This window comes from Rattus norvegicus, chromosome 9 (genome assembly GCF_036323735.1).
Source record: "Rattus norvegicus strain BN/NHsdMcwi chromosome 9, GRCr8, whole genome shotgun sequence".
In the NCBI taxonomy this organism is placed as follows: Eukaryota; Metazoa; Chordata; class Mammalia; order Rodentia; family Muridae; genus Rattus; species Rattus norvegicus.
The window spans coordinates 67,908,272-67,931,928 of NC_086027.1; the positions used below are offsets into that span (position 1 = coordinate 67,908,272).

Consider the following 23,657-nt stretch of genomic DNA (forward strand, 5'->3'; position numbering starts at 1 on the left):
TTCCGTCCCGCCTACAGCTGGAGGGCTCCGCCTCCTCACTACCGAGCTAGAAGCTGGAGGCGCGGTGGGGCGGAGCGGCGGGTCCCGACCCCGCTGGGGTGGGGCGAATCCCGTCCCAGCCGGTTGCCCCGGACTAGGGCAGAGGTCCAGGCCGACAGGCCTTCTGCGGCGGTGCTGCACTTCTGTGCCTTGAGGCTCGCCCTGGAAGCAGGCCTAGTGTTCTCGCCTCGCCGCTCCGCGAGGCAGGTCCCGGGTCTCGCGCGTGTCGCCTCCCCCCAGCGCCCGCCGCCTGGAGAGTCGCTGGCCTTGATCGCTGCCTAGGTAATGAAGGGAGGCAGGCGGGCAGGGGCTGGTGCGGAGATCCCGGGGAGCGACCGGGATCGCAGTTGGGTGGGTGCACGGCGAAAAGGCCAATCCTCGCCGCCGCTCCTCACCGGAGTTGACACGGCCGGCCGAGCACTGGCAGGAGTCTGCGGGAATCCCACTCCCGCTGTGCGTGCCAGCGCACCGGGGCCGAGGCTCCCGGGTGCCCAGCGGCTGTGCCAGGTGCAGGAGCCCAGCCACAGCCGTCCTGCTCCCCCAGCTCTTACCTTTGGTGGCACACACAGGCCTGGCGACTTCCCAAGCCGAAGACACTCTCTGTCACCAGCCCTGTCTGCTCGGAGACTTCGAAGGGACTAAATTAATTGTCTAGGCGTCGTTTTGTCTTCAGTGTTTACATTTGATGTCGTGTTTTCCCCTCGTGGGTTTGTTTTGTCAAATACCTTTCCTCCAAATTTGATCACAATTTGTGACAGCATCTACATAACACAGTGCTTGGCACTCTGTAAATATTTGTTGAAACCATGAGTCATGATACTAAGTTTGGAAAATTGTATTGAGCTGTGTGCATCGCTATGATCTTTGTTCAGGTTTTATGAGATTTCAAGATCACCTTGAGAATTATCGTAATTTTGAAACCTAACAAAGTATTGGTAGGTTTTTTTGTTTTTGTTTTCGTTTTTGTTAGCATTTCCTGTAACACTAGACCATTGAATACCTAGATTAACTCAAAACCCAAGCCCGTTTGGTGTCCCTTTAAAGTGTTAGCCTTTCAAATGAAAAGGCTTTGGGCATGACTTCTATATTATGCAACAAATTAGATTATAAATAAAGCTTTTTGTGGTTAGCTTTTTAGGTACAATTGCAAGGGCTACACTGAGACTGAGGCACTTACCAGTAGGTTTAGGAATACAGTCTTCAGGGGTTGGGGATTTAGCTCAGTGGTAGAGCGCTTGCCTAACAAGCACAAGGTCCTGGGTTCGGTCCCCAGCTCCAAAAAATAGGAAAGAAAAAAAAAAAAGGAATACAGTCTTCATATATATACACATTTATGAATACATACATATACACACATATTTTAAAGATGGGGTCTCACTATGTTGGTATCCTAGCTGGCTTAGAACTTACAAAGATCAGTGTGCTTCTGTCTCTGCCTCCTGAATGGTGGAATTAAAGGCATGCTCCACCAAGCCTCAGCAAGCTTTTTTTATTTTTTTAATTTATTTTTAAAGATTTATATAATCTTAGCATAATAGCAAAACCTAGGAGCAAATCTTTATTCAACTCCTTTGCCAGGTACAACTGCTGCCTTGATCTCAAATGTCTTGAGAAATTACCTGTTAATAGTGTGGTATACCGAAGGTAAAACTTCTGGGATTAAACCTACCCACTGGTGATAACAGCCCTAGGAGACTGTGACCTGATTTTTTTTTTTTTCAAATTGGTTTATTGTTTAAAACAACACACTCAATAACAACTTGCTGGTGCAGAATCTCGGTAACCACAAAAATTAAGTTAATCACCAGACCTTTCTGCCTCAGGTAGTCAGCCCCAGGAAGTTGGGCCTGGGGTTAATTACATGTGTGTGTTGGCAGGTTGGGGGTGGGTGCTGGGGGGGTGTCTTCTGAGCTCACCAGCAAGCCTATCCCATAGTGGCTATTCATTAACTGTGTTAATACAAACTTTCCCTGTGTGGTTTCTTTCCTTATTTGGGTATCACCTTAGAATAGATTAATAAAAGTGAGCTTTTACTGGGTCAAAAGCTGTGGATATTTTCACTGTTATTCAGAAGTCCCCAGCTTGCTTTTCCTATGAGCCTCAATATTTTATCTTAAAGTGTTTCACTTGTCTTGTTGTTGTTGTTTTTTGTTTGTTGAGACAGTTCCCTTATGTATCCGTGGCTGTCATGGAATTAGCTCTGTAGACCAGGCTAGCCTTGAATTCTGCCTCCCGAGTTCTGGGATTAAAGGCATGTGCTACCACCGCCCCACTGCACTTGTCTTTTATATCCTAGAGTGTATATAAAATGTCATACACTCCTTTGACCTCAGTCGCCCTGGAGGATAGGCAGCATTGGCATTTCTTTCCTCATCTCATAACCAGACCACCAAGCCCCATGCCTTAAGTTGTCCTTAATTCTTGGCAGGTGACAAGAGTAAATTTTCCAGTTCTTTTCCTTCTTCTACCTTTGGCTTATAGAGATTGTCCTGAGAAAATCTACTTCTTCCTTCAAGCAAGAAAACTGGGTAGTACTTTATAACATCCATGGTCTATAAATCTTCCTTTCCTCATTGCGTTTAGCTATGAGTGAATGCCTAGATCAAGTGTGTGCCGACTCAGATGAAGCAGTGAAGCCAGTTTGAGTGTTGGTGTGAAGGAGGAGACAAACACCACTAGTAAATACTTCCCCCTCCATTGAAAAAGACCCAGAAGATTTGGGTGCTTGGTCTGTAACTCCGTGAAGCTGAAGAAGTTACCATGCTAAAATTCTGAATCTATCAATGAAAATGGATGAGTTGTTTGCATAATAAAATGCATAACTTGTGTCTGTCAATAGTTGAGAATGTAAGTTTTACGTGAAAACTACGAAGTGTCTTTCTTAAATGTGTGGTAACAAGAGTTTGTTCATTTTAGCCCATTACAAACCCTGTTTCAGATCTGTGAATCCTGAACCTCAAATGAGTTAGTAGGTGGTCAGTCAGAAATCTTTGGATATTCTCAAAGTTTACTTGTAAATGGAATCTTTAGGGAGTCTTAGGATTTATTTGAGAGCGGTACTACTTATAGAAAGAGTGTCCAAAATTGCCTTCCTATCTGTTGAGGACAGAGAAAGACAGGAGAGCTGCAGTGTCTGGAGACTTTGGAAATAGAAACTCTCTAGCCTTCTGCCTCAGGAGCCCGCCAGAACAATGCTTTTAAAGATGCCCACAGTTGGCGCTGGTCTTTGTGCCCGGGAGCAACTGTCTACATTCCTGATAAGTTATGACATCTAGTTCTTCAAGGCGTTAATGTGAGTCTAAATAACTTTGTTTTTGTTTTGTAGTGGGATATATCTGCAACTTGAAGGGAAGATAAAGGAAAAAATCTTTGGAATAGATGGGATTTTGTCACTTTCTGTGAACTAAAGCGATTCAATGTCTCTTTTGGTAAGTTCTGTAATAATTTTATACCAACAGAGTAGTTAGATCTGGAACAAAAGACATTCGGATTTAATCTCTGAGATGCTTTGACCTGAACAACTTGTGGTCTTGAGAATGATGTAAACTCTCAGTCTTTTATTTGTCTTTTATTTTTAAAATAAGTTTCTCCTACACTGTTTTTAAATATACCCACTATTCCAATTCTTTGTCCCAAAGCCATTTTTTCTCATATTTTTCTTAAATGCCAGTCATATCTAATTAGCTATGCATTTTCTTTTGAAACTTCAAAAATCCTTTTTATAAATTTTGTGTGCCCCAAGGCAGGTAAGTTAGCATTTAAAATAAAACTTTTACTTAATTAGACAAAAAAATTGAATTATTACATCCTGTGAGCTACAGATGTTTGTTTGTTTCTATGTTAGATACATGGCATTTGCTTTAGATTGAGTAGCTTGGGGACTTTTTGTTACATAAGTGTAGTGTTTGGAAAGGGGGAGGTTAGTATTAAGTCAGCGATCTTGCTCTTTAAATTGTGGGACCTTGGCAGGACAGACAGCAACACCCTCATTTAAGTTTGCCCATGGTTGCCAAAAATTAGAGCCAGTGTTCAGACTCATGTCTGTCATGCAGGTTAGGAGATAGAGAACCATGACGTTAGGAGATAGAGAACCATGACATTAGGAGATAGAGAACCATGAGGTTAGAAGAGAGAACTGTGACATTAGGAGATAGAGAGTCATGAAGTTAGAAGAGAGAACCATGACATTAGGAGATAGAGAGTCATGAGGTTAGAATAGAGAACTGTGACGTTAGGAGATAGAGAGTCATGAGGTTAGAATAGAGAACTGTGACGTTAGGAGATAGAGAGTCATGAGGTTAGAATAGAGAACTGTGACGTTAGGAGATAGAGAACCATGAGGTTAGGAGAGAGAACCATGACCTTAGGAGAGAGAACCATGACGTTAGAAGATAGAGAACCATGACATTAGGAGATACAGAACCATGACCTTAGGAGAGAGAATCATGACCTTAGGAGATAGAGAACCATGACGTTAGGAGATAGAGAATCATGACCTTAGGAGATAGAGAACCATGACGTTAGGAGATAGAGAACCATGACCTTAGGAGATAGAGAACCATGAGGTTAGAAGAGAGAACCATGACATTAGGAGATACAGAACCATGACCTTAGGAGAGAGAATCATGACCTTAGGAGATAGAGAACCATGACATTAGGAGATACAGAACCATGACGTTAGGAGATAGAGAACCATGACGTTAGGAGATAGAGAACCATGACGTTAGGAGATAGAGAACCATGACCTTAGGAGATACAGAACCATGACCTTAGGAGATACAGAACCATGACCTTAGGAGATACAGAACCATGACCTTAGGAGATAGAGAACCATGACATTAGGAGATAGAGAACCATGACCTTAGGAGATAGAGAACCATGACCTTAGGAGATAGAGAACCATGACCTTAGGAGATAGAGAACCATGACATTAGGAGATAGAGAACCATGACCTTAGGAGATAGAGAACCATGACGTTAGGAGATAGAGAACCATGACGTTAGGAGAGAGAGAACCATGACGTTAGGAGATAGAGAACCATGACGTTAGGAGATAGAGAACCATGACGTTAGGAGATAGAGAACCATGACCTTAGGAGATAGAGAACCATGACGTTAGGAGAGAGAACCATGACCTTAGGAGATAGAGAACCATGACGTTAGGCTATGGTTGCTTTATCTGGGAAATATGTAACACATTTGCTTTAAATGTGTGTATCTGGAGAATATATTAAAATTCTTTAAAGCAGCGTCAGCCAATACTCTGTAAAGGCTCACTGATGATAAAACGTGCTACTGTTCTTCTGCCCTAGTAGTTCAAAAGCAGCCGTCAGCAGTGTGGAAATGAAAAGTAAAACAACTAAAACCGGAATGTGAGCTAGAGCAGTTTGTCCTAAAGAAGTTGGAAGATTTACAGTTTTACTTCATGTTGCCTGGTAGTGCCCTCCATTAGACCCCCAACTTACTGAGGTTTTGGATACTCCCAGCGCTGAATTCACTGAGTAGATCGGCCTACCTGGAAAGCACTAGTTGTTGAGAAATTTTGGTACCTTATAAAAGAAAGGATGTGATTACTTATCAGTAACCGACAGTAGTGTTAACAGATTTGGGTGGACTTTGAGAGCCACCTGATGCTGTGTTTGGCGCTCACATGGGCCAGGTAGTGGTGGTGGTGGTGGTGGTGGTGGTGGTGGTGGTGGTCGTGGTGGTGGTGGTGGTCGTGGTGGTCGTGGTGGTCGTGGTGGTCGTGGTGGTGGTGGTGGTGGGAGATACTAGAGAATCATTTACTGTGAAAGTCTCTCATGTACTTTTAACCTTTTTCTTCCTAAATAGATCAGTATCATTCCACTAATTGTTGATGGGATCGATAACGTAGATATAACATTTCATTATGGACAATACCTGATAGTAGAACCATGAATTGATATTCAGAAAAATGTAAATTTTGGTAAAAGAAGCCAGTCTCTTAATTTGCTTTGAGTTGAACATGTTTGTCACCTTAAGAAACAAAACTGGTTACAAATATATTCAATGTGTTCATAATTAAGTAATTTGTTTAATGTAAAAATCATGGTTCCTATGTTCAAAACCATCTGAAGAAAAGATAACATCAAAATAATTTTTAGCTTAATAGTCAGAAAATGATCATTTTTAACCAAATATTTAGGAATTTGGCAGATGTATGAGGTGCTAAAAGTTAAGACTGACAGTTAGAATAGATTAATAACCTCAAGAAAATGAAGGCAAGGAGGCACTCTGTAATGGAGTGACGTTACCGTCTGTCCTGGCTGCTCCCCTGTCCTCTCCCCATCAGTCCCTCCATCCGGGTTGGCTTTTTTGATTCTGCTTCCAGCCCTGATCCCAGCCGGGTCTTTTGTGTACACAAGCCTTGCGTGTGTTCCACGCTTTTCACTTATCTCAAGTCTTTCTGACTTCCAGGATTGTTTCTGTGCTTCACGTACACGAGTTGAATCACTCAGACCTGAAAAGCAATCTGAAACCAGTATCCATCAATACTCGGTAAGAAAATGGTTGAACACGGATGTCCTGCTCCTTTGCCTTTGCGGTACTCTTTACTGTTTCTCTTTCCTGCCAGTTTCCGTGAGTCTGTAACTGACCTCGTCTTAACCCACTCTTTTTGAGTAGTGTCATATATTCCTGAGGTCTCACACTGTCCTGGAGTTTTCTCCCGTGTTCTAAGAGGAACACGGTGATTACCAGACTTACTCTTCCTGGGCCCTGGGGTTATCTGCAGAATACATCTGATTAGATTGTTTTTCTAGGGTATTTCTACTTACTTGAGTGAAACTTTAATCTGCCTCCAGATCTTTCCGTGGCCTGTACATCTCTCTTTGGCTAATGAAAGCACAACTATTACTCCTGCATGCTAGGGACGCTGGCATTCTCCTGCACTGCCTGACCCCTCCTTTCAGGAGCAGGGGCACCACTGCTCACTCTCCCCTGGCCTGCAGTCTGTGCACACTGGCAGCCTCTCCCATGGTGGTCTCACTAGCCTTCAGTGCTGTTCCCAGATGCCCACTCAGGCCACTTTGAAGCCCATGGGTAAAGTCCAAATCTGTCAGCATGGTAGACTATCAATGGTATGGTGTTTGACCAGTTTGAGTTTTCTTTCTTACTGGGAATATTTTCTTCTCTCCACTTGAAATACCCTTGTTTCTGCCCTCCCCTGAAATTTCTCCTCCTCCGTAAAGAATTGATTGCATTTTGTGTCTGTAAACTCTTCCCCTAGATCCTTTTATTTCATTATGCTGTCACCTGTCCAGGACATTCTCATAGAACACTTGTCACTGTACTGTCTTACAGTGATGATCTGTATCTCTTCAAGCATAATGTGATCCCCATGTAAGGGGCACCCTTGTCTTATTCATCTTTTTTTTAAAGACTTATTTATTTTATGTGTATGTATACACTGTTGCTGTCTTCAGACACACCAGAAGAGAGCATCGGATCCCATTACAGATGGTTGTGAGCCACCATGTGGGTGCTGGGATTTGAACTCTGGAAGAGCAACTAGTGCTTTTAACCACTGAGCCATCTTTCCAGCTCCTATCTTAGACATCTTTGTCTGATATACTAAGCAATATAAAGGGTCATACTTGGTAATATGTCTCTGAAATCTTTACTCCTCTTAATCCTTAGTTTATACTACAAATTTTGCTATACAGTGAAACCTGCTTTGAATATTTTGTTACAGCATAAGATAATTCCAATCATTTTTGCTTATAGTTTATCTCAGATCTGTAGTGTGAATATTTTAATAAATCCCGGTGATGTTCCTTCCTGCCAATGACCTTCCTTAAGAAAAAAAAAAAACAAAACCAAAAACCTTTCCTTAAAAGAAAGGAAGGAAGGAAGGAAAAGAAAAGAAAAGAAAAGAAAAATGGAAGGAAAAGCAAGACTAGAAGAAGAAGAAGACTGAAGGTGTTAGACGTACAGTTGCTCCTGAGTGAGTTTAGTGGTTCACTTTGTTCAGAGCAAGACAGAGACGGGGCAGGGGAGACAAGTTATAGAGCTTGAGCCTATCTCAAAAACAACACACAAAAACACACCAGCACAGGTCTGAGATCTTAGCCTTTGAATATTTGCTTGTAACATCTAGATCTTGTTTTAAGAAGACTATTTTCCTCACACATAGATGGAGGGATTAGAGGCAGGTCAGTTAGCCCATCCTGCTGAAATTGTCGTTTCCCTTTTCATTTTGTATGTTTTTAGCCTGCATGTATGTCTGTGTGCCTCATGCTTGAGGTGCCTGCAGAGGCTAGAAGAGACCCTTCGATTCCCTGGAACTGGAGTTACAGGTCCCTGGTGTTGGGAATTAAACCTGTTTCCTCTAGAAGAGCAGCAAATGTCATTAACCACTGAGCCACCTCTGCCTCCTGTCATTTTATGTTATGAGAATAAACCTTGGTTTTTTTATGTCTCTAGCATTTCTAACCGTCTTACAGATTGATAACATTTTAAAATTTTAAGACATTGCTATACACTCTTCTTTTTCTTGTATGTTTTCTTTACATCTGTTTTCCTGAATGCTTCCTGTTCTAAAAACAAACAAAACAAAACAAATTAACTTATGTATCATCCCAACCCAAATTGGGCTTATTTTCACTTGGGTGGTAGAATTTCTCCTCCATCTCCCATTGTTTGTGCTTAACCATAAATAAAGTGTTATCAGTCTGCCCTCAGACTTCGGAAACATACTTGCCACTGTCGATATAGCTCCATCTATTGACTTTAAACTCCACCATTTCTCTTGATGTGAAAGGAGTTAGCACAATCCCTCACACATGGCACTGTTCCCCCACCTCCCTTCTCGCCTCCATGGAGGCGGTAACAAGATTCTTGCCACCTGCTAGTTCCTGCGAAGGCATCTTAGTGCCCTTTGGGGTCCTGCTGTCCTTTAGGACATCCTCATGGATATCACTTTATGCCAGTGGGTTGGCCTTCTCTTTCTGCTCTGTGTGTGGTATTTCACTGAGGCTATATTTAGATACAGACTTGGCTCTGACTCTAGAGCACGCTCATGAGACCTCATATTGCTATGGCACCTTGGGTTGGGAGGCCTGTAACACTGAGCTCCCATCTCCTTAGGTTTATTTTCCTTTCTGACTTCTCTGACTTCATTTTATCATGAAAGACTTCCTCAGCTACTTTAATAGACTGCGATGTGGAAGTTGTTCTTGACTGTTAACACAGAGCATATTCCTCAGACTCAGAGCAAGAACACAAGCCTCAAGTATCCCTCACAGGTCCTTGCAGTTCCTCCCTTGAACACTTATCAGTTATCATCTATTCTTAGAACCTTCTAGAAGTTTTGAAAATGACAGAAAAGTAAGTCTTGCTCTTGTCCATCTGTTTTCCCTGCCTTTCTCTCTTCAGGCTGAAACCTAACATTGGTTAGCAAGTGCTAAATTCCTTCTAGATCTTAAAATATTCTTTTCAGTCACCTTCCATATCTTTCTGGTGACTGTCAATATTTTCTTTTGGGGCAGGGAGATCAAATTGGGGGACTAATGATGCTTATTCTGCTTTATTTTTATCATGTAAAAACAAATGCAGGTTGATGAGCCAGCTATTTCCTGGTCCCCTCCATGTGCTACAACCAATGAAGTGCTGTGCTCCACGGATGCCACTCACTATGAACTGCATGTGGAGATAGGTAATGTGCTGGACGCCACACCCTCACCTCTTCAGTGCTAGAAGTGAAACTGGCACGCAGGACTCTGAAGCATTTTATGTCTGCCTAAAAAATAATCACATATTTCTGTCTAGTGTTACTTTTCTACTGAAGTACGTTTAGAAGAAAAAGAGAGAGACCTGTAGATAACCTACGTACACACTTGTATCATTTCGTAGGAAGTTTCTAGTTTTATGCGTTTAATTTTTTCAGGATAGGAATTTAAATCAAGTCATGCAAAATTTTTCAGTCATGACACTTAACCCAAAGTACTTGTTAATTTATATTTTTATCCAAATTTTATTGTATAGATCATTCTCATTTAAGTATAAAACAGAGTAAGTTCCTGTCTATAGCTTCATATTTGTGAGACATTTGCTCTGAACGCTCAGGAGCATTTATTAATCAGTAAAAACCAGTGGCACTGTTGTGCTGAGGCTATAAAAAAGCTCTGCCTTGAGATCCATCCTGTCTGAGAGGAGAATACATAGGACTGTGCTTTGTGAGAGACTAGAGGGTGTCAGAGGAGAGCCGCATTGGAGAAACCTCTTAAAGATGTCCAGGGGCTCTGAAGACTGAATAGAGCGTAAGTCCGCCTTCTAGTATGAGGGTTACTTACCTGATGTAGTGGATGCACTCCACATAACTATAATTTTAGTTCATCACTCAGTAGCAGAGCAGAGAAGACTGAGCAGCGAGCCAGCAGTTCCGGGACTGGACAGTGATGGCACCGAGGGCTGCCTCTTAGGGGTTTAGGGCTGCTTGTTTCTGTTGTTTAAATCAAACCACAGAGGATGATCTTGGCTGTCTTAGGAAGTTTCGAACAATATCAGAATTGCTGGCCAGAAGAAAAGGCTTACAAGAAACCCGGTGAAGCTGGTAACCCGAGTCAAAGCCTTGTGGTGCGTTGGTTAAGCAGGCTGGGATATTCTGCCACAGACATTGGGCTGTGCTGAGTAGATCCTGTTGGAGAAGGCGGGGTTCCCAGTGATCAGACGGAGGAGGAGTGTTTGAACATGTGGCTTATACCTTGTGAAAGGATTAATCAATCTATGGGATGATATAGGCTTTGGGGAGTGAGTGGCCGAGCATGTATAGCTCTCATGCATCGTTTGTAAGAGTACAAAAATAGTTCAGCCACATTAGGAAACAGTTTGACAGTTCATAAATTCAAATCTCTATTTACTACATGACCTGGCAATCTCATGTGCAGGTACTTGCCGATAAGAAAGGAAGATGTGTCTTCTTAAGAACCTGTGTAGGACTAGATAGGGAAACTTTATTTACAGCCACCAGAAGCTAACTGAAAGTAACTCAGATGCCCGCTACCTCTGAGTACATTAAACCCCTGCATTGGAGCCATGCAATGCATGAAAACAGCAACAGGGGGCGTCAGATACATGGGCATGGGTGGATCTCAGAAGCACTGTGCCAAGTGAAAGAAGCTAAGCACAAAGGGCTCCAATTTCTTCTTTTGCCCTCATATGATAAACACCAGGCAGGTGAGGAGTTGCTAGGAATGTAAGTAGAAGCCCGAGATGGCTGAATAGCATTCCATTGTTTGTCTAGATGACAATTTGTTCATCAAGTTATAGAGTTACTGTAAATATGCAGTGGTGTGGTGTCGCTTTAACGTACCTTTCTCTAGATAAAGCATCTTTTCTCATGTGTATTGTTATTTTTATTGAATTGCTTTGTCTTATAAAATTGAGTTTTTTATGTGTTCTAAATGAAAATCTCATCAGATATAGACATTCTTAGTGTTTTCAGTCAATGGCTTATCATTATTTTTTGTATATTGGTAAATAAATACACACTCCTGATAAAAACGTTTCAGTACCCAAGAAAAACCTTAATGACAAAAGAAAGTACACTGATAAATAAGTGAACACAGAACAAGTTGATAGTCAATAGAGACTAAACAGGGTAGTCAGCCTACAGACACCCTCCATCTGTGCATGTCAGACATCACCATGTACTGACCTGTACTTCCTGTGTATCTGTGTCAGGGAGGAGGTGTCTTCGCAAAAGCTCAGACTGCCTTCCCTTCCCATTGCCTGAGCAGCTCCAGACCACTAGAAGGAAAGTGTGAGACCTGAGAGGTGTGGCATGGGACCCTTTGTGCAAACCTGTCTGATAAGTTATAGAACTCTTTCCTCCAAAGACGGTCCCTTAAGATGGATGGCTACAAAACTACGGAGAGAACTCCAGGTTGAGTGGACAGGAAAGTAAGGGTAACATGAAGAAAATAATGCTAATGTCTTCTTGAGGGTGAATGTAGGAGAAGTAGGGAGGCTAAATATGACCAAGATAAAAGTCAAGGGCTGGAGAGCTGGCTCGGCAGTTGTGAGCACTGGCTGCTCCTACAGAGGAGCTGGATTGTATTCCCAGCACCTACATGACAGCTCACAACTGTCTGTAACTCCAGATCCAGGAGATCTATGGCACCAGGCATCTGCGAGGTGAACATACATGTGCATGCGGGCAGAATACCCAGATGTGTAGAATAAGTGTATCTTTTAATAATAGGAAGTTCAGGAGAGAGACTGGACTCTACAGTGTTGAAGTAAGGGTCATGTCTGAGTCACACACCAGTAGGCGATTTGAGACTTTGAATGGAGACCTGAGCCTGGTACCACTGAAAACTGCGGATAGTCAGGCCACATCTCCTAGGCGTGGAAGATTCCACCTTCTGAGCAGCAGTATGGACCAACCCTAACTGGGCAGTAATGACCTTGAGTAGCTGGGAATGGCCTGGGGGGTGAGGTTTTGAGTTCTGGCACGTCACGATGGCGCTGAGCCGTTTCATTTCCTTCGTAGTTTTGGAAGGGTGGGGAGTCTTACATTTTGCTGAAGTGCTTTGATTGTTACCATGGGTCTTATGTGTGACTGCAGGAAGAGGGTTCGACAACTTGACCTCTGTTCATCTCGCACGGCACACTCCTACAGGAACACTGGTAACTATAAAAATTACAAACCTGGAGACCTGCACTGACGAGCGTCTGAGAGCTTTACAGGTAATGATACAAGGGAAGGAAATGTTGGCTGTGGTGTCTGTTTGAGAGGACTGTGTCCCCTGTAAGACATTTTCTGTCCCAACTGATAGTTCTGTTAAAGAAAGTAAATTTAACTAAGTCATACAGTTATCAGATTGGGAAGAACACATGGAAGCAAGACGCATTAGCTGATAGATCAAACATATTCAAACTTTCGTAAATACTATGAATTCCTCAAGTGAGTGGTATATTTCAATGATACATTGGAGACTGACAACACGCTCAGTCAGTCTAATGACAAACAGGAAAGAAAAGGAGTTTCTTTTCTATCATTTAAGCAAAATTAACCTCAGAGTTGGTAAATTTTAATAGGACTATATTTCAGGCATTAATTATAATTAATTACAATTACTGTTTTGTTTCTAATAATTTTTTGTATAAAGGGGGAAATTTATTTTATTGCTATCCCAAATTCCTCTGGCTTCCACCTGTATACTGTGTCATGTGTTTGTCCCTCCCAGTAAATAAGAAAATAGATGTAAAAACATTTTAAAAACAGGTAGATAGACAGACAGACAGACAGATACATGGGGGGAGAGTAGGAGAAACTCGGCCTGCCAGAACATTCGCAGTGGTTTTCTCCAGGATGTGTTAGTGATTTCCCGTCCTCATTTCTATGTGTTTTTAAAATTTCTACAAACAAAAACAGTATTTAAATGTATTCTCTTGGAGGTAAACTAAGTCACATTATTTTTTCACTGTGTGCTTCTGGACCAGTCTTCTGACATTTTGAAAGTGCCTTATAAAACACAAGTCAGTTACGTATTTTCTGGAACAGCTATGAAATTTAGAAGCAAAAGCTAACATGTTCCCTGGAGTATTAGGCACAATCACTGCTACTGAGAAAGAAAAAGGTGACTTTTAAACATCTTTTCTCTTGTACATTTATCCTAGAGAGCGGTGATTCTATCTCACTTTTTCCAACATCCCAATATTACAACTTACTGGACAGTTTTCACTGTTGGCAGCTGGCTTTGGGTTATTTATCCATTCATGGCCTACGGTAAGAACATGGTTTGAAGTAAAACAACTGATTGTTTACAGTGGATGGTATCATTGTAAAAATGGAGTGGGGTCTTGTATCTATCATTCTCTATTATAAAGAGTCGAATGGGAATGGTGATCAGTCAACCACCATTGATTCTCTTAAAAGTTCTGTGCCCTGGTACACACTGCCCTCCCTCAGCTTCCTTCCTTCTCTTATTAGAAAGTAGCTATTATTTTGCACGCAGAAATAGTTTCCCCACATAAGCATGCTGTCTTTGCCTCTGCTTCACTGTCCTATGAACTGATGTCAGTGAACTGTAGACACCAGGCATGTGCCCGGCTTCCTTACCTGTGCTTCTCCCAGGAGGGCTTCTGTTTTGCTATGCCCAGGTGCTTAGCACCACACACTGTTCAGTAAATGTGCTGAACAAATGATAGTGGATTCTAGAGCTACAGGCTAGAGCAGCTCTTGTGAATTACTTACAGCTTTAAAATATCACATGTACAATACACATTATTATTCAATACTAAAAAATACTGTTTTAAAAAGTCACTAAAAGGCGTCTGTGTGTGTGTGTGTGTGTGTGTGTGTGTGTGTGTGTGTGTGTGTGTGTGTGTGTGGTTACTGTAGTTGAAATACAGGGCCTTGAGCAGAATAGGCAAATGTTCTACCTCTGAGTTATATCCCCAGCCCCTCCTCAAAAATATGGCAAAGAGGAAGCAAGAGGGGACTAGGAATTAAGGATTGGATTAAAGATTTCTAGCCAGGTCTGGTAGCACAAAACTACAAGCTACTTAGGAAGCTGAGACAGGAGGATCACAAGTCAAGGCCTGCCTGAACTGTAGAATAAGTTCAAGGCCAACCTCAGCAACTTAAATGGGATTCTACCTTAAAACTAAAAACTGGATAGAGAGCTGGGATGTAGCACAGTAATAGCAGGGATGAGGCTCTAGATAGACGTATGTTTGTCTCCTTATGATTGAAAAGAATATTTAAAGCATAGTTGAAAGTAAAACCATTTTAAGAGTTTTGAGGGCTGGAGAGATGGCTCAGCGATTAAGAGCACTGACTGCTCTTCCAGAGGTCCTGAGTTCAAATCCCAGCACCCACATGGTGGCTCACAACCATCTGTAATGGGATCTGATGCCCTCTTCTGGTGTGTCTGAAGACAGCTACAATGTACCTATCTATAATAAATAAAAAAATAAATCTTTTTTTTTTTTTAAAGAGGTTCTTCTGAATACATCTGGGCTTTCTTTCAGGTTCAGCAAGTCAGCTCCTAAGGACCTACTTTCCTGATGGAATGAGTGAAACTTTAATAAGAAACATTCTCTTTGGAGCAGTACGAGGGTTGAACTATCTGCACCAAAATGGCTGCATCCATAGGTATCTGCTTATGTACAGTCTACACAAGTGAATTTTAAGAGAAGTCATCCAGGGAAATTTGTAAAGAGCAGTTAAATATGTACAAAAGGAAGGATCAGAAATTAATAAATGAAAATTGAAGAAGATAACCAGTAGATAACAATGGTGCCTACCATTCATGTCTATTCACCAGAAATGTTCATACCTATGTGTGTGCTGGTGTGGCACTAGTGTGTGCGTGCTGGTGTGGTAGGAGAGTAGAGAGCATGTGGGGGTGGAGTAGAGAGGACTCACATGCTTGCCCAGTTATCAGCTGGGATTGTTTTTTTAAAGTAAGAGCGTCTTTGGCCACTCTCCAGCTTCTGTCATGCTCCTCCCTTGTGTGAGTTGTAGAGCGCCGTACTAAGCACCTGTTCTCCCCGTGCTCCTCTGGAACTTTGTGTTTTTGTAGACTAGGACTTGCTTGTTGTTTTGTCTCCTGAGTGCTTGCTGCGTCGCTGTGTGTCAGCAGTGCTGACTGAAGAGTCCAAGCTGATTATGTTCAGATGGAGGCTCTCTTCACCTTACCAGATCGCTGCCTGTCCCACTCTGAGAGTGTCCAAATGGTGTTTGATGGGAAACAAGGCTCTTGCCTCATCTGTAGGACAGTTAAAGGAACTTCAATGTGGCACATCTCTATAAGTGGTGGCACCCCACAGAGACTTCTATTGTATTTCATTTAACCTCAAATGATAACTGTATATTTCAGCAGTCCTCAAATAGCAAACCTAATCATTTCATTTCTTTGTTGTATTCCCCCGGTTCTGGTACTATATGAAGTACCCAAGGAGTTCCTGACTCCTTGAAAATATCATGTATTTAAGTTCATACGGCACACTGTTTTATAAGGGGTATTTACTTTCCAAGGGAATATAAGGGTATGTTCTCACCAGACTTTATTCATTCTTCACTGGCCAGATTCCTAGTACTTAGGATTGTTTCTTTTTGTTCTAGGAGTTTTAAAGCCAGCCATATCCTCATTTCTGGTGATGGCCTGGTGACCCTCTCTGGCCTGTCCCATCTGCATAGTTTGGTTAAGCACGGACAAAGGCATAGGGCTGTGTTTGATTTCCCACAGTTCAGCACCTCAGTGCAGCCGTGGCTGAGTCCAGAACTACTGAGACAGGTCAGCTGTGGCTACTGCTGTTGTGTCTGTGCGTCTCAAATGTCTTTGAGTTTGATTAAAGGACAGTTGTGTCCTTGGTTTTTTGGTGAATGGCTGCCACAAGACTTTTTCTCTCCTCACACTTGTGTTAGGAATTTTAAGTTGTGAAAGTGTGAATATCAGGTGGATCTTGATTTTGTGCTTTGGGGGTTCTTTTCCACTGCTCACCGTCCTTCCCAAGAGGAACCTGTCTACCACTCTGCTATTCACACTAAGGCTTCCTGTTGTGCTTACAGGATTTACATGGATATAATGTGAAGTCTGATATTTACAGTGTTGGGATCACAGCCTGTGAATTGGCCAGCGGGCAGGTTCCTTTCCAGGACATGCATAGTACTCAGGTAACGCTCCCGATTTACCTGGGACAGCTTCCTTAGGTCTAGATAACTCTGTTGAACATGTTTGTTGTAGGCTCTGGAGCTTTATTAGTATTTTAGTGTACATGTTTTACCTATAGACGTTTTCCTTTTTTCCTAGATGCTACTACAGAAACTGAAAGGTCCTCCATATAGCCCACTGGATGTCAGTATTTTTCCTCAGTCAGACTCTAGAATGAGAAATTCCCAGTCAGGAGTAGACTCTGGGATTGGAGAGAGCGTGCTTGTCTCCACTGGAACTCACACAGTCAATAGTGACCGGCTCCACACGCCATCCACAAGAACATTCTCTCCTGCCTTTTTTAGCTTGGTGCAGCTGTGTTTGCAGCAAGATCCTGAGAAAAGGTAATGTTGGTCACCTCTAAATAGCACAAAACATACATGCTTTACATATCTTGTAGTAGTTTTGTGATATTGCCTTCCCATAAAATTCATGTGTTTTGATCGAAAACTTCATGTGGAGAATGTCAGTGCTAAGAACAAGTCCAAGAGGTGATCAAGTATGAAGAGCAGTGGGCTCCTTTCTCGGCCATGCCATGCCAGCCCAGCCGCCTTGTCCAAGCCAGCTCCTTTGGAAGCAGTATAAAACAGTTTAGTGTACACACACACACACACACACACACACACACACACACACACACACATTCCGATGTTAGGTTTTATTTTCTAATAACTTTTTCAAAAATTTCAGGCCATCAGCAAGCAGTTTGTTGTCCCATGTTTTCTTCAAGCAGGTGAGCTGGTCCATTATCCATTGTTTTAAAATATTATTTTTAAAGCCTTTTTTAGTTTACTAACATTTTCCTATAAATTAGAATTAAAGAACACATTTTTAGTAGTTAATTTTAGACTTGTGTGTGTGCATGTGTGTGTGTGCACGTGTGTGTGTGTGTGTGTATGTGCACGTGTGCGGTATATGTTCATGCATGTGTCATAAGGACACTGGCAGAAACTCTCTCACTCCATTGTGTGGACCCCAGGAGGGAGCTCAGGCCTGAAACACCCTTGGCACCTTTGAGTGCTGAGATCTGATGGCCTTAGAATATCTAAGAGATTTTCATTCTTAAAACCAAGCAGTAAAAGCAGCCGTCCTGTTACACACACTATATTTTCATTAACTTAAAACTGGTGTCTGTCTTACCTACAAATAATGATGAGACAGAGTAATTCTGCTTAAAAATTAGTTTATTTTGCTTTTAAATCTTTTTCTCTGATTGTCAGAATTAGAAGCATTTATAGGAAAAAGACCTAAAAATAATTATAAAGTTTTATAATTTCTTTAAAAGTCACTTATTGCTTATAAAATTTGGGTTGAGTCTCTGTCCACATCACTATTTTAAGCTTTTTTTTAACAGATGAAAGAAGAAAGCCAAGACTCCATACTCTCCCTGCTGCCACCTGCTTATAACAGGCCAGCAGCGTCACTGCCACCAGTGTCACCGTGGAGCGAGCTGGAATTCCAGTTTCCTGATGACAAAGACCCAGACTGGGAATTCTAGGGTTCCAAATCATTTCATGTCCTCTATACTTGACAGCCTCTCCTTGCTGCTTGTCTTCTGTCTTGTTAGGTACAAATGACAAATCTATACTTGAAAATACAGTTGGTGCACTGGAGAATGATCAGTTAAACCACTCTGTTCATGGGGCACGAATTGACCCTCTCTGCCCAGATCAGAACACCCGCACGACCAACGTCAGTTATGCCCAGCTCAGCCAGTGTTGGCTCTCCTTTCCCTTCCTTTCCTTCTCTCTTCTTTCCCACCTTCTAAACTGTGACTGGTACTTTCTGGATCTCAGTGAGCTTTTGACCTGGTTAATTTTCTTCTACATTTTACTGTGCTCTGGGGAATGAATCCTTCTCAGGACAGTGCTTCCAGAGCATCTTTTCTTCCAGATTCACTAGCCTTTTTGACCAGCTGTTGTTAGATGAACAGGCTGGTTTACTCTGGTACAAAGCCCTTTTTTGGAGAAGGGAAAATGTTTGTACTGTCCCTTTTACCTATGGCAACATCAGACTGAGCCTTGCTCACATTGAATAATTCACTCGAACTATAAAGAGAAGATGCAGTTTGCATTTCAAAAGAGAAGGGGCTAACATATCACTTTTCTACCTGTGTAAATTATAAATCATTAATTCATGCACCCTGTGGGAGCTCAATAAAAATGTATTAAATTGAACGTTCCTTTTATTTATTTTGTGTGGCTTAATAAAGCTAGTACACAGATTTTAATTTGGTTTGCTGAGAATCTTTTTAAACATAATTTACATAACATAGTAAACCACAGGCAATCACCAGTAGCTCTTAGAGGCAGGTGGCACTCTGGCCTTTTATGTGCTTGTTCCCATAGTGGGGTAAACCTTTAAGACCGTGTGGTGTTGATGCTGTTGCCTCCCTAGCAGGGGATGTTGTTTAGTTATGTTGTTTAGTTATGCTGCTGTGATAAAATACTGCCACAAAAGAGCTGGAGAGGGCTAGTCGTCCGTAATGACAGAGAAGGCGAGGCACCAGGAACAAAGAGCTGAGACATCTCTCTCAGCTGCATCACAGGAAGCAGAGAGGGGGAACTGGAACTGGGGCAAGACTACAAGCTCTCAGCGCCCTCCACAGCTTTCTTCCTCCAGCAAGGCAAAGGGCATCACCGAGCAGGCGATCACCAACACCAACCAAGTTGGGGTCTATGTCAGGTGGTCTTCTTAATTGATATGACTGTATAGATTTGAAGTTAATCTATGTGACTATATTACTTGGAAGTTACTGTAAAAGATTTGTCTTAAGACTAAATTAGCAGTTCGAAGCAATTCTGTTCACCCTTGCCTTATGAATATTAGGGTTTCTCTATCAACACAGCCGCCAACACTTGCTGAGATGGGAAATGAAGGTGAGAGTAGAATGGGCCTAGAGGAGGGAGTGGACAGGACCACTGGAGCACCGAGAGCAGCTGCCATGGTGGGAGTTGTACTTCATCCCACTCAGTGCCTTAGCATCTCCTGGTCTGAGAAGGTCCTGCATGTATAAAATGCCAGAGGTAGCTGGGCTTGTCAGGAAACACCCGTCAGAGCTCCTGCTGTGCTAGGACTTGGCTCATTGATTGGAAGCTGACAAGCCTCGAGGTCTGCCAGAGGTAAGGACAAGTGCTGACGGTGTGTTCTAACCCAAAAGCTACCAGGCTGTCTAGGACGAGACTGTCCAGTTTGAGTCCAGTGGCTAGGAAAAGCTAAGTCCATGTTCAGAGGGTACTGAGGAATGTCATTAGGGATAATAATAGCATTTAATTAGGGGAAACTTCAGAGATATTCATGGTGAAATGTCTTAGAAATACTACTTGAAAGTGACAAGTCATACAATTTTAGTGGGATGCAGGAATTTGAGATTTCCTTCTAGGAAATATGTCTTTGCTAAAGCCAGACTAGTGGTTTTCCTTCTCACCATTGACCAGTGGCCTGCTACCTCTCAATGCTTTTCCTAACTCCCCTCTGCTTCACTGCAACTCTATTTCTTATGCACACCTTGTTCCTCTAGCAACTAGGGCAGAAACAGCTAGGATCCCTTCTGGTGTGTTTTTTGTTTTGTTCTGAGTGGTGCTAGGGAGCTGGGTCTCACAGTGACCTCACCTCTGGTCCTGGCAGCAGCCGCCTCTTCCTTTCCTGAAGTCTTTCGGAGCTGGGAGCACTTCTGGTTTTTACTAGCTTTGGGTCTTTCTCACTGTTCATTTTGGCTTCTTAGCCTGGACCCATCATTCAGTAAAATAAACCCCTGCGTTCTTTCTACCTGGCAGGGCAGTACATAATATTAAAGCGAACAGAAGTTCTGTCAGCTCAGAGAACTAGACCTGGATCCAGAAGTGCGGCTGGCGCTAGGTAGTTTCGTGACTAAGCACATGCGAATGGAGAGTTGGCAAGCTAGGCAGTTAACAATGACCAGGTACCACAAGTGCTGGGGACCTGAACACTACTGCGCCCCAAGAGAGGAGTGCTGGGCACAAAACTGCTAATGAACACCAACCGAATAGAACCAACTGAAGAAACATTTTTTGGTTCTGGAAGGTTTATAAACAGAAACGCGTTCACATAGAATGTTCATTTTTCTCTTTAATTATAGCAAAATGGTCTGACAAGATGAAATGTAGTTGCTGACTTCTATCCCGCACAAGGATAGATCTCCAAACCATTTTGTTAATGGAGAAATTAGATTGATTGGTGGCCTCATATCATTCTGCAGTGTCTAGCATCTGGATAATCTCGCTAATGAGTGGACGCTTTTCAATATCCTCTTTTAATTTTCTTTTGGACCGCATTTTACGGATCTCATACTCTGGGGTGGCATACAAGTGAACTAAGCCCGCTGAAACCATCCGAGGACTTGCAAATTTCCAGGTGGCACTTTCTCGCCGTTTGTTGGGCTCTGGAGCAGTGTATGGTCGTGCACAGTGTTTCGCCTGATTGTGGGAATCATCTGGACTCTTGCCTAAAAGTCTTGCTCTTGATCTTGATTTTTTAGTACATTTAACTGAGGGTGGTGCGTGTAAATCATCGAATCTATCCAAACAATCCTAAATATTGAAACAAAACATCAAATTGGTATGTTAGGCTTCTTAAAACACAGTTACATTATAACGACTGTTTGTAATGGCAAAGGTTAAGAAATGAAGGCCTGATGTCTCACAGGCAGTCCCAGTGCCTGCTGTGCACCCAGTGCTTGTCACTAGACACGCCCTTACGGGTCATGTTTAAAAACAAAACCCTCACCGTTTTAGAGGACTTGCTGCTTCAAAACAGTGAAAGATATGAACCTGCAACCCAGACATACTTAGAGAGCTGTCCTCTGGGGTCAGACTTAGGCAAAGCTGGCCAGCCTAGTCTGCAGTTCTTGTAGTCCAAAATATCTTTCCCATGACCTCAAATGTAAATTACCAGTTTTGATTATTTTACTTTTATATCATCTAAACTTTTATTGACCAGTCTATATAAGTTAATTTAATAGCCATCATTGTTTGTATATATAATATATATACATATATTATATATGCATAGGTACAACATAACATTCAAGAATATGATTGTAATATTTGTTTCTATGGGACTTAATCTCAGTATATAGTCCGAGCTGGCCTCTCACTCAATCTTCCTCTCTCAGTCTCCTGATTGCTAGGATTCTAAGTGTATGTCACCATACACAGCTGGATTATTATGTTCACAATAAAAATAATTTGCAGGGGTTGGGGATTTAGCTCAGTGGTAGAGCACTTGCCTAGGAAGCGCAAGGCCCTGGGTTCGGTCCCCAGCTCTGAAAAAAAGAACCAAAAAAAAAAAAAAATAATTTGCAACCTGGGCTGTGGTATCACAAGCCTATAATCCCAGCACTCAGGAGGCAGATCTCTGATCTCCAGGCCAGTCTGGTCTACAGAGTGAGTTCCAGGATAACCAGGGCTACACAGAGAAAGCCTGTTTCAAAAAACCAAAATAATAATACCAAAATATATAAAATTATATATAACATATAGCACATATATAAAAAATAAGTATATAATAGTTTTATATATTATTTTGGTTTTATAATTTTATTATTATCATTTTTGCAAAGTGTAGTCACATCTCTCAGAGAGAGGGTAGAGGAAGGAGGATTACCATTAGTTCAAGAACACCAAAAAAATATGAAGATCTGCATGTCCCCCTAAAAGGGTATGGTGCTGTTAGCTATACGTTGGTGTGAGCTGGTTTAGTCACACAGTGGGTCATCCTCTTTGAGGGGGTGGGGGTATGACAGCCACCCACAGGAATGGCTGCTTTGATGAGAGATAAGGTAGGAGTGGACTAGTTGAATTGTAGGTCAGAAAGTTTGGGTGGGACTAATAAGGATTTGGACAACCAAAATCCTTAGACGTTCATCGTCTTCTATCTTTTTTTGTGGGGGAAGGGTGGACGGGATCTTACACTCTAGTTCATACTGGCCTGGAACCCACTGGCTTGGAGCTCACTGTGTAGTTGTAGGCTGGCCTAAAACTTGAGGTCATCTGGCCACTGGGAATTCACGGTCTACGCACCATGCCTAGTGGTTCTTTTTCCTCTAGTGTGGGCACAATGAGCTCATTTTTAAAGACTTTCTGCCGCGTTAATAATTAACAGCTTTAGCTCCACAGCCGATAACTGGGGCATCAGCAGAAGGACATGAGAGCCACACCACTGGCTCCACAGAAGTGCCTTGTAGTCTAGATTTTCAAGAAGGATCCGCTCCTTCAAACAGAGTAGGAAATCTGAAGTTGAGAACCAACTGAACCTAAAGGCTGTCTCTGCAGCCAGGGTCCCAGCAGCACAACCTCTGTCTTCTGACTGACTCATCTTCAGACACTCTTAGATTTCAGAAAACAAAAGGCCAGCTTTGTGATCACCTAGCAAACACTCTAGTGCCATGCACTTCTCTGTTGTCCACTGGAGTGAAAAGTTTAAACCACGCAGTCCTCACTAGGGAGATAAACTCCCCTTCCCTGCTCTCACAGACAGGGTTGTGCCTGCTGGGGAGAAGTGCAACTGATAAATGCAAGCAGTAGCAGTAGGACCTGAACTGAATCTCCAGAATCCACATTAAAAGATGGAAACAAAAACTGCTAATAAGTGTTTGAAATCCCAGGCCTGGGATGGGGACATAAGATTCCTGGAGCCTGCTAATCAGCCAGCCAGCAACTCTTGAATTGTTAAGTTCCAGACCAATGAGAGATCCTGTCTCAAAGCAAACAATGCAAGACAAAACAAATAAAAAATGTGGATGTGGATAGCAGGGAAGAGAACACCCAGGGTTGACCTCTAGCCTCCACAGGATGGCATGTACACCTACAAATACACACACACATGCACACACACACATGCACACACACACATGCACACACACATGCGCACATGCACACACACGCACACACGCAGTAGCTCAATACTAAATTAC

General features: G+C 42.4%; 3 protein-coding genes and 1 non-coding gene across 9 annotated transcripts in view; 2 read left to right on the forward strand and 2 right to left on the reverse strand.

The window, feature by feature from the left end:
* Trak2 (trafficking kinesin protein 2) overlaps positions 1-1,515 on the reverse strand; it is a 67,107-nt gene extending 65,592 nt beyond the window's left edge. For both annotated transcript variants that reach the window (XM_063266622.1, XM_063266621.1), the window contains exon 1: positions 591-1,515. The gene's annotated coding sequence lies outside the window, so the exon portion shown is untranslated. The remainder of the gene's footprint in view (positions 1-590) is intronic.
* On the forward strand, positions 6-18,953 carry Stradb (STE20 related adaptor beta). Of its 2 annotated transcripts, NM_001109307.2 has the most exons (12): positions 51-321; positions 3,365-3,467; positions 6,477-6,557; positions 9,615-9,714; positions 12,628-12,749; positions 13,683-13,791; positions 15,039-15,162; positions 16,135-16,306; positions 16,582-16,686; positions 16,823-17,067; positions 17,414-17,456; positions 18,078-18,953. In NM_001109307.2, exons 2-12 carry the CDS (start codon positions 3,456-3,458, stop codon positions 18,219-18,221), a joined length of 1,257 nt encoding a protein of 418 aa, NP_001102777.2. In that variant the 5' UTR covers positions 51-321; positions 3,365-3,455; the 3' UTR covers positions 18,222-18,953. The 2 variants fall into 2 exon arrangements, with proteins under 2 accessions (XP_038940017.1, NP_001102777.2); XM_039084089.2 differs by lacking the exon at positions 17,414-17,456 and having other exon boundaries at positions 6-321.
* Positions 1,247-1,319, forward strand: Trnav-aac15 (transfer RNA valine (anticodon AAC) 15). Its single transcript has one exon. It is a non-coding gene; the product is annotated as a tRNA-Val (tRNA).
* A 1,844-nt stretch (positions 18,954-20,797) lies between the features above and the next one.
* Positions 20,798-23,657, reverse strand: part of C2cd6 (C2 calcium dependent domain containing 6) — a 95,925-nt gene continuing 93,065 nt past the window's right edge. For 3 of the 4 annotated variants that reach the window (XM_039084092.2, XM_039084093.2, XM_039084094.2), the window contains one exon: positions 20,800-21,273. In XM_039084092.2, the coding sequence (XP_038940020.1) occupies positions 20,932-21,273 (342 nt within the window). In that variant the 3' untranslated portion in view covers positions 20,800-20,931. Of the gene's footprint in view, positions 21,274-23,657 lie in introns of all 4 variants that reach the window. The other variant, NM_001409059.1, reaches the window with a different exon arrangement.

Bases quoted from the DNA above. Each gene is read 5' to 3' on its own strand.
- Stradb (NM_001109307.2), top strand. The intron at 13,792-15,038 runs GTAAGAACATGG...GCTTTCTTTCAG, and splicing joins TTATCCATTCATGGCCTACG to GTTCAGCAAGTCAGCTCCTA. The intron at 16,687-16,822 runs GTAACGCTCCCG...CTTTTTTCCTAG, and splicing joins AGGACATGCATAGTACTCAG to ATGCTACTACAGAAACTGAA.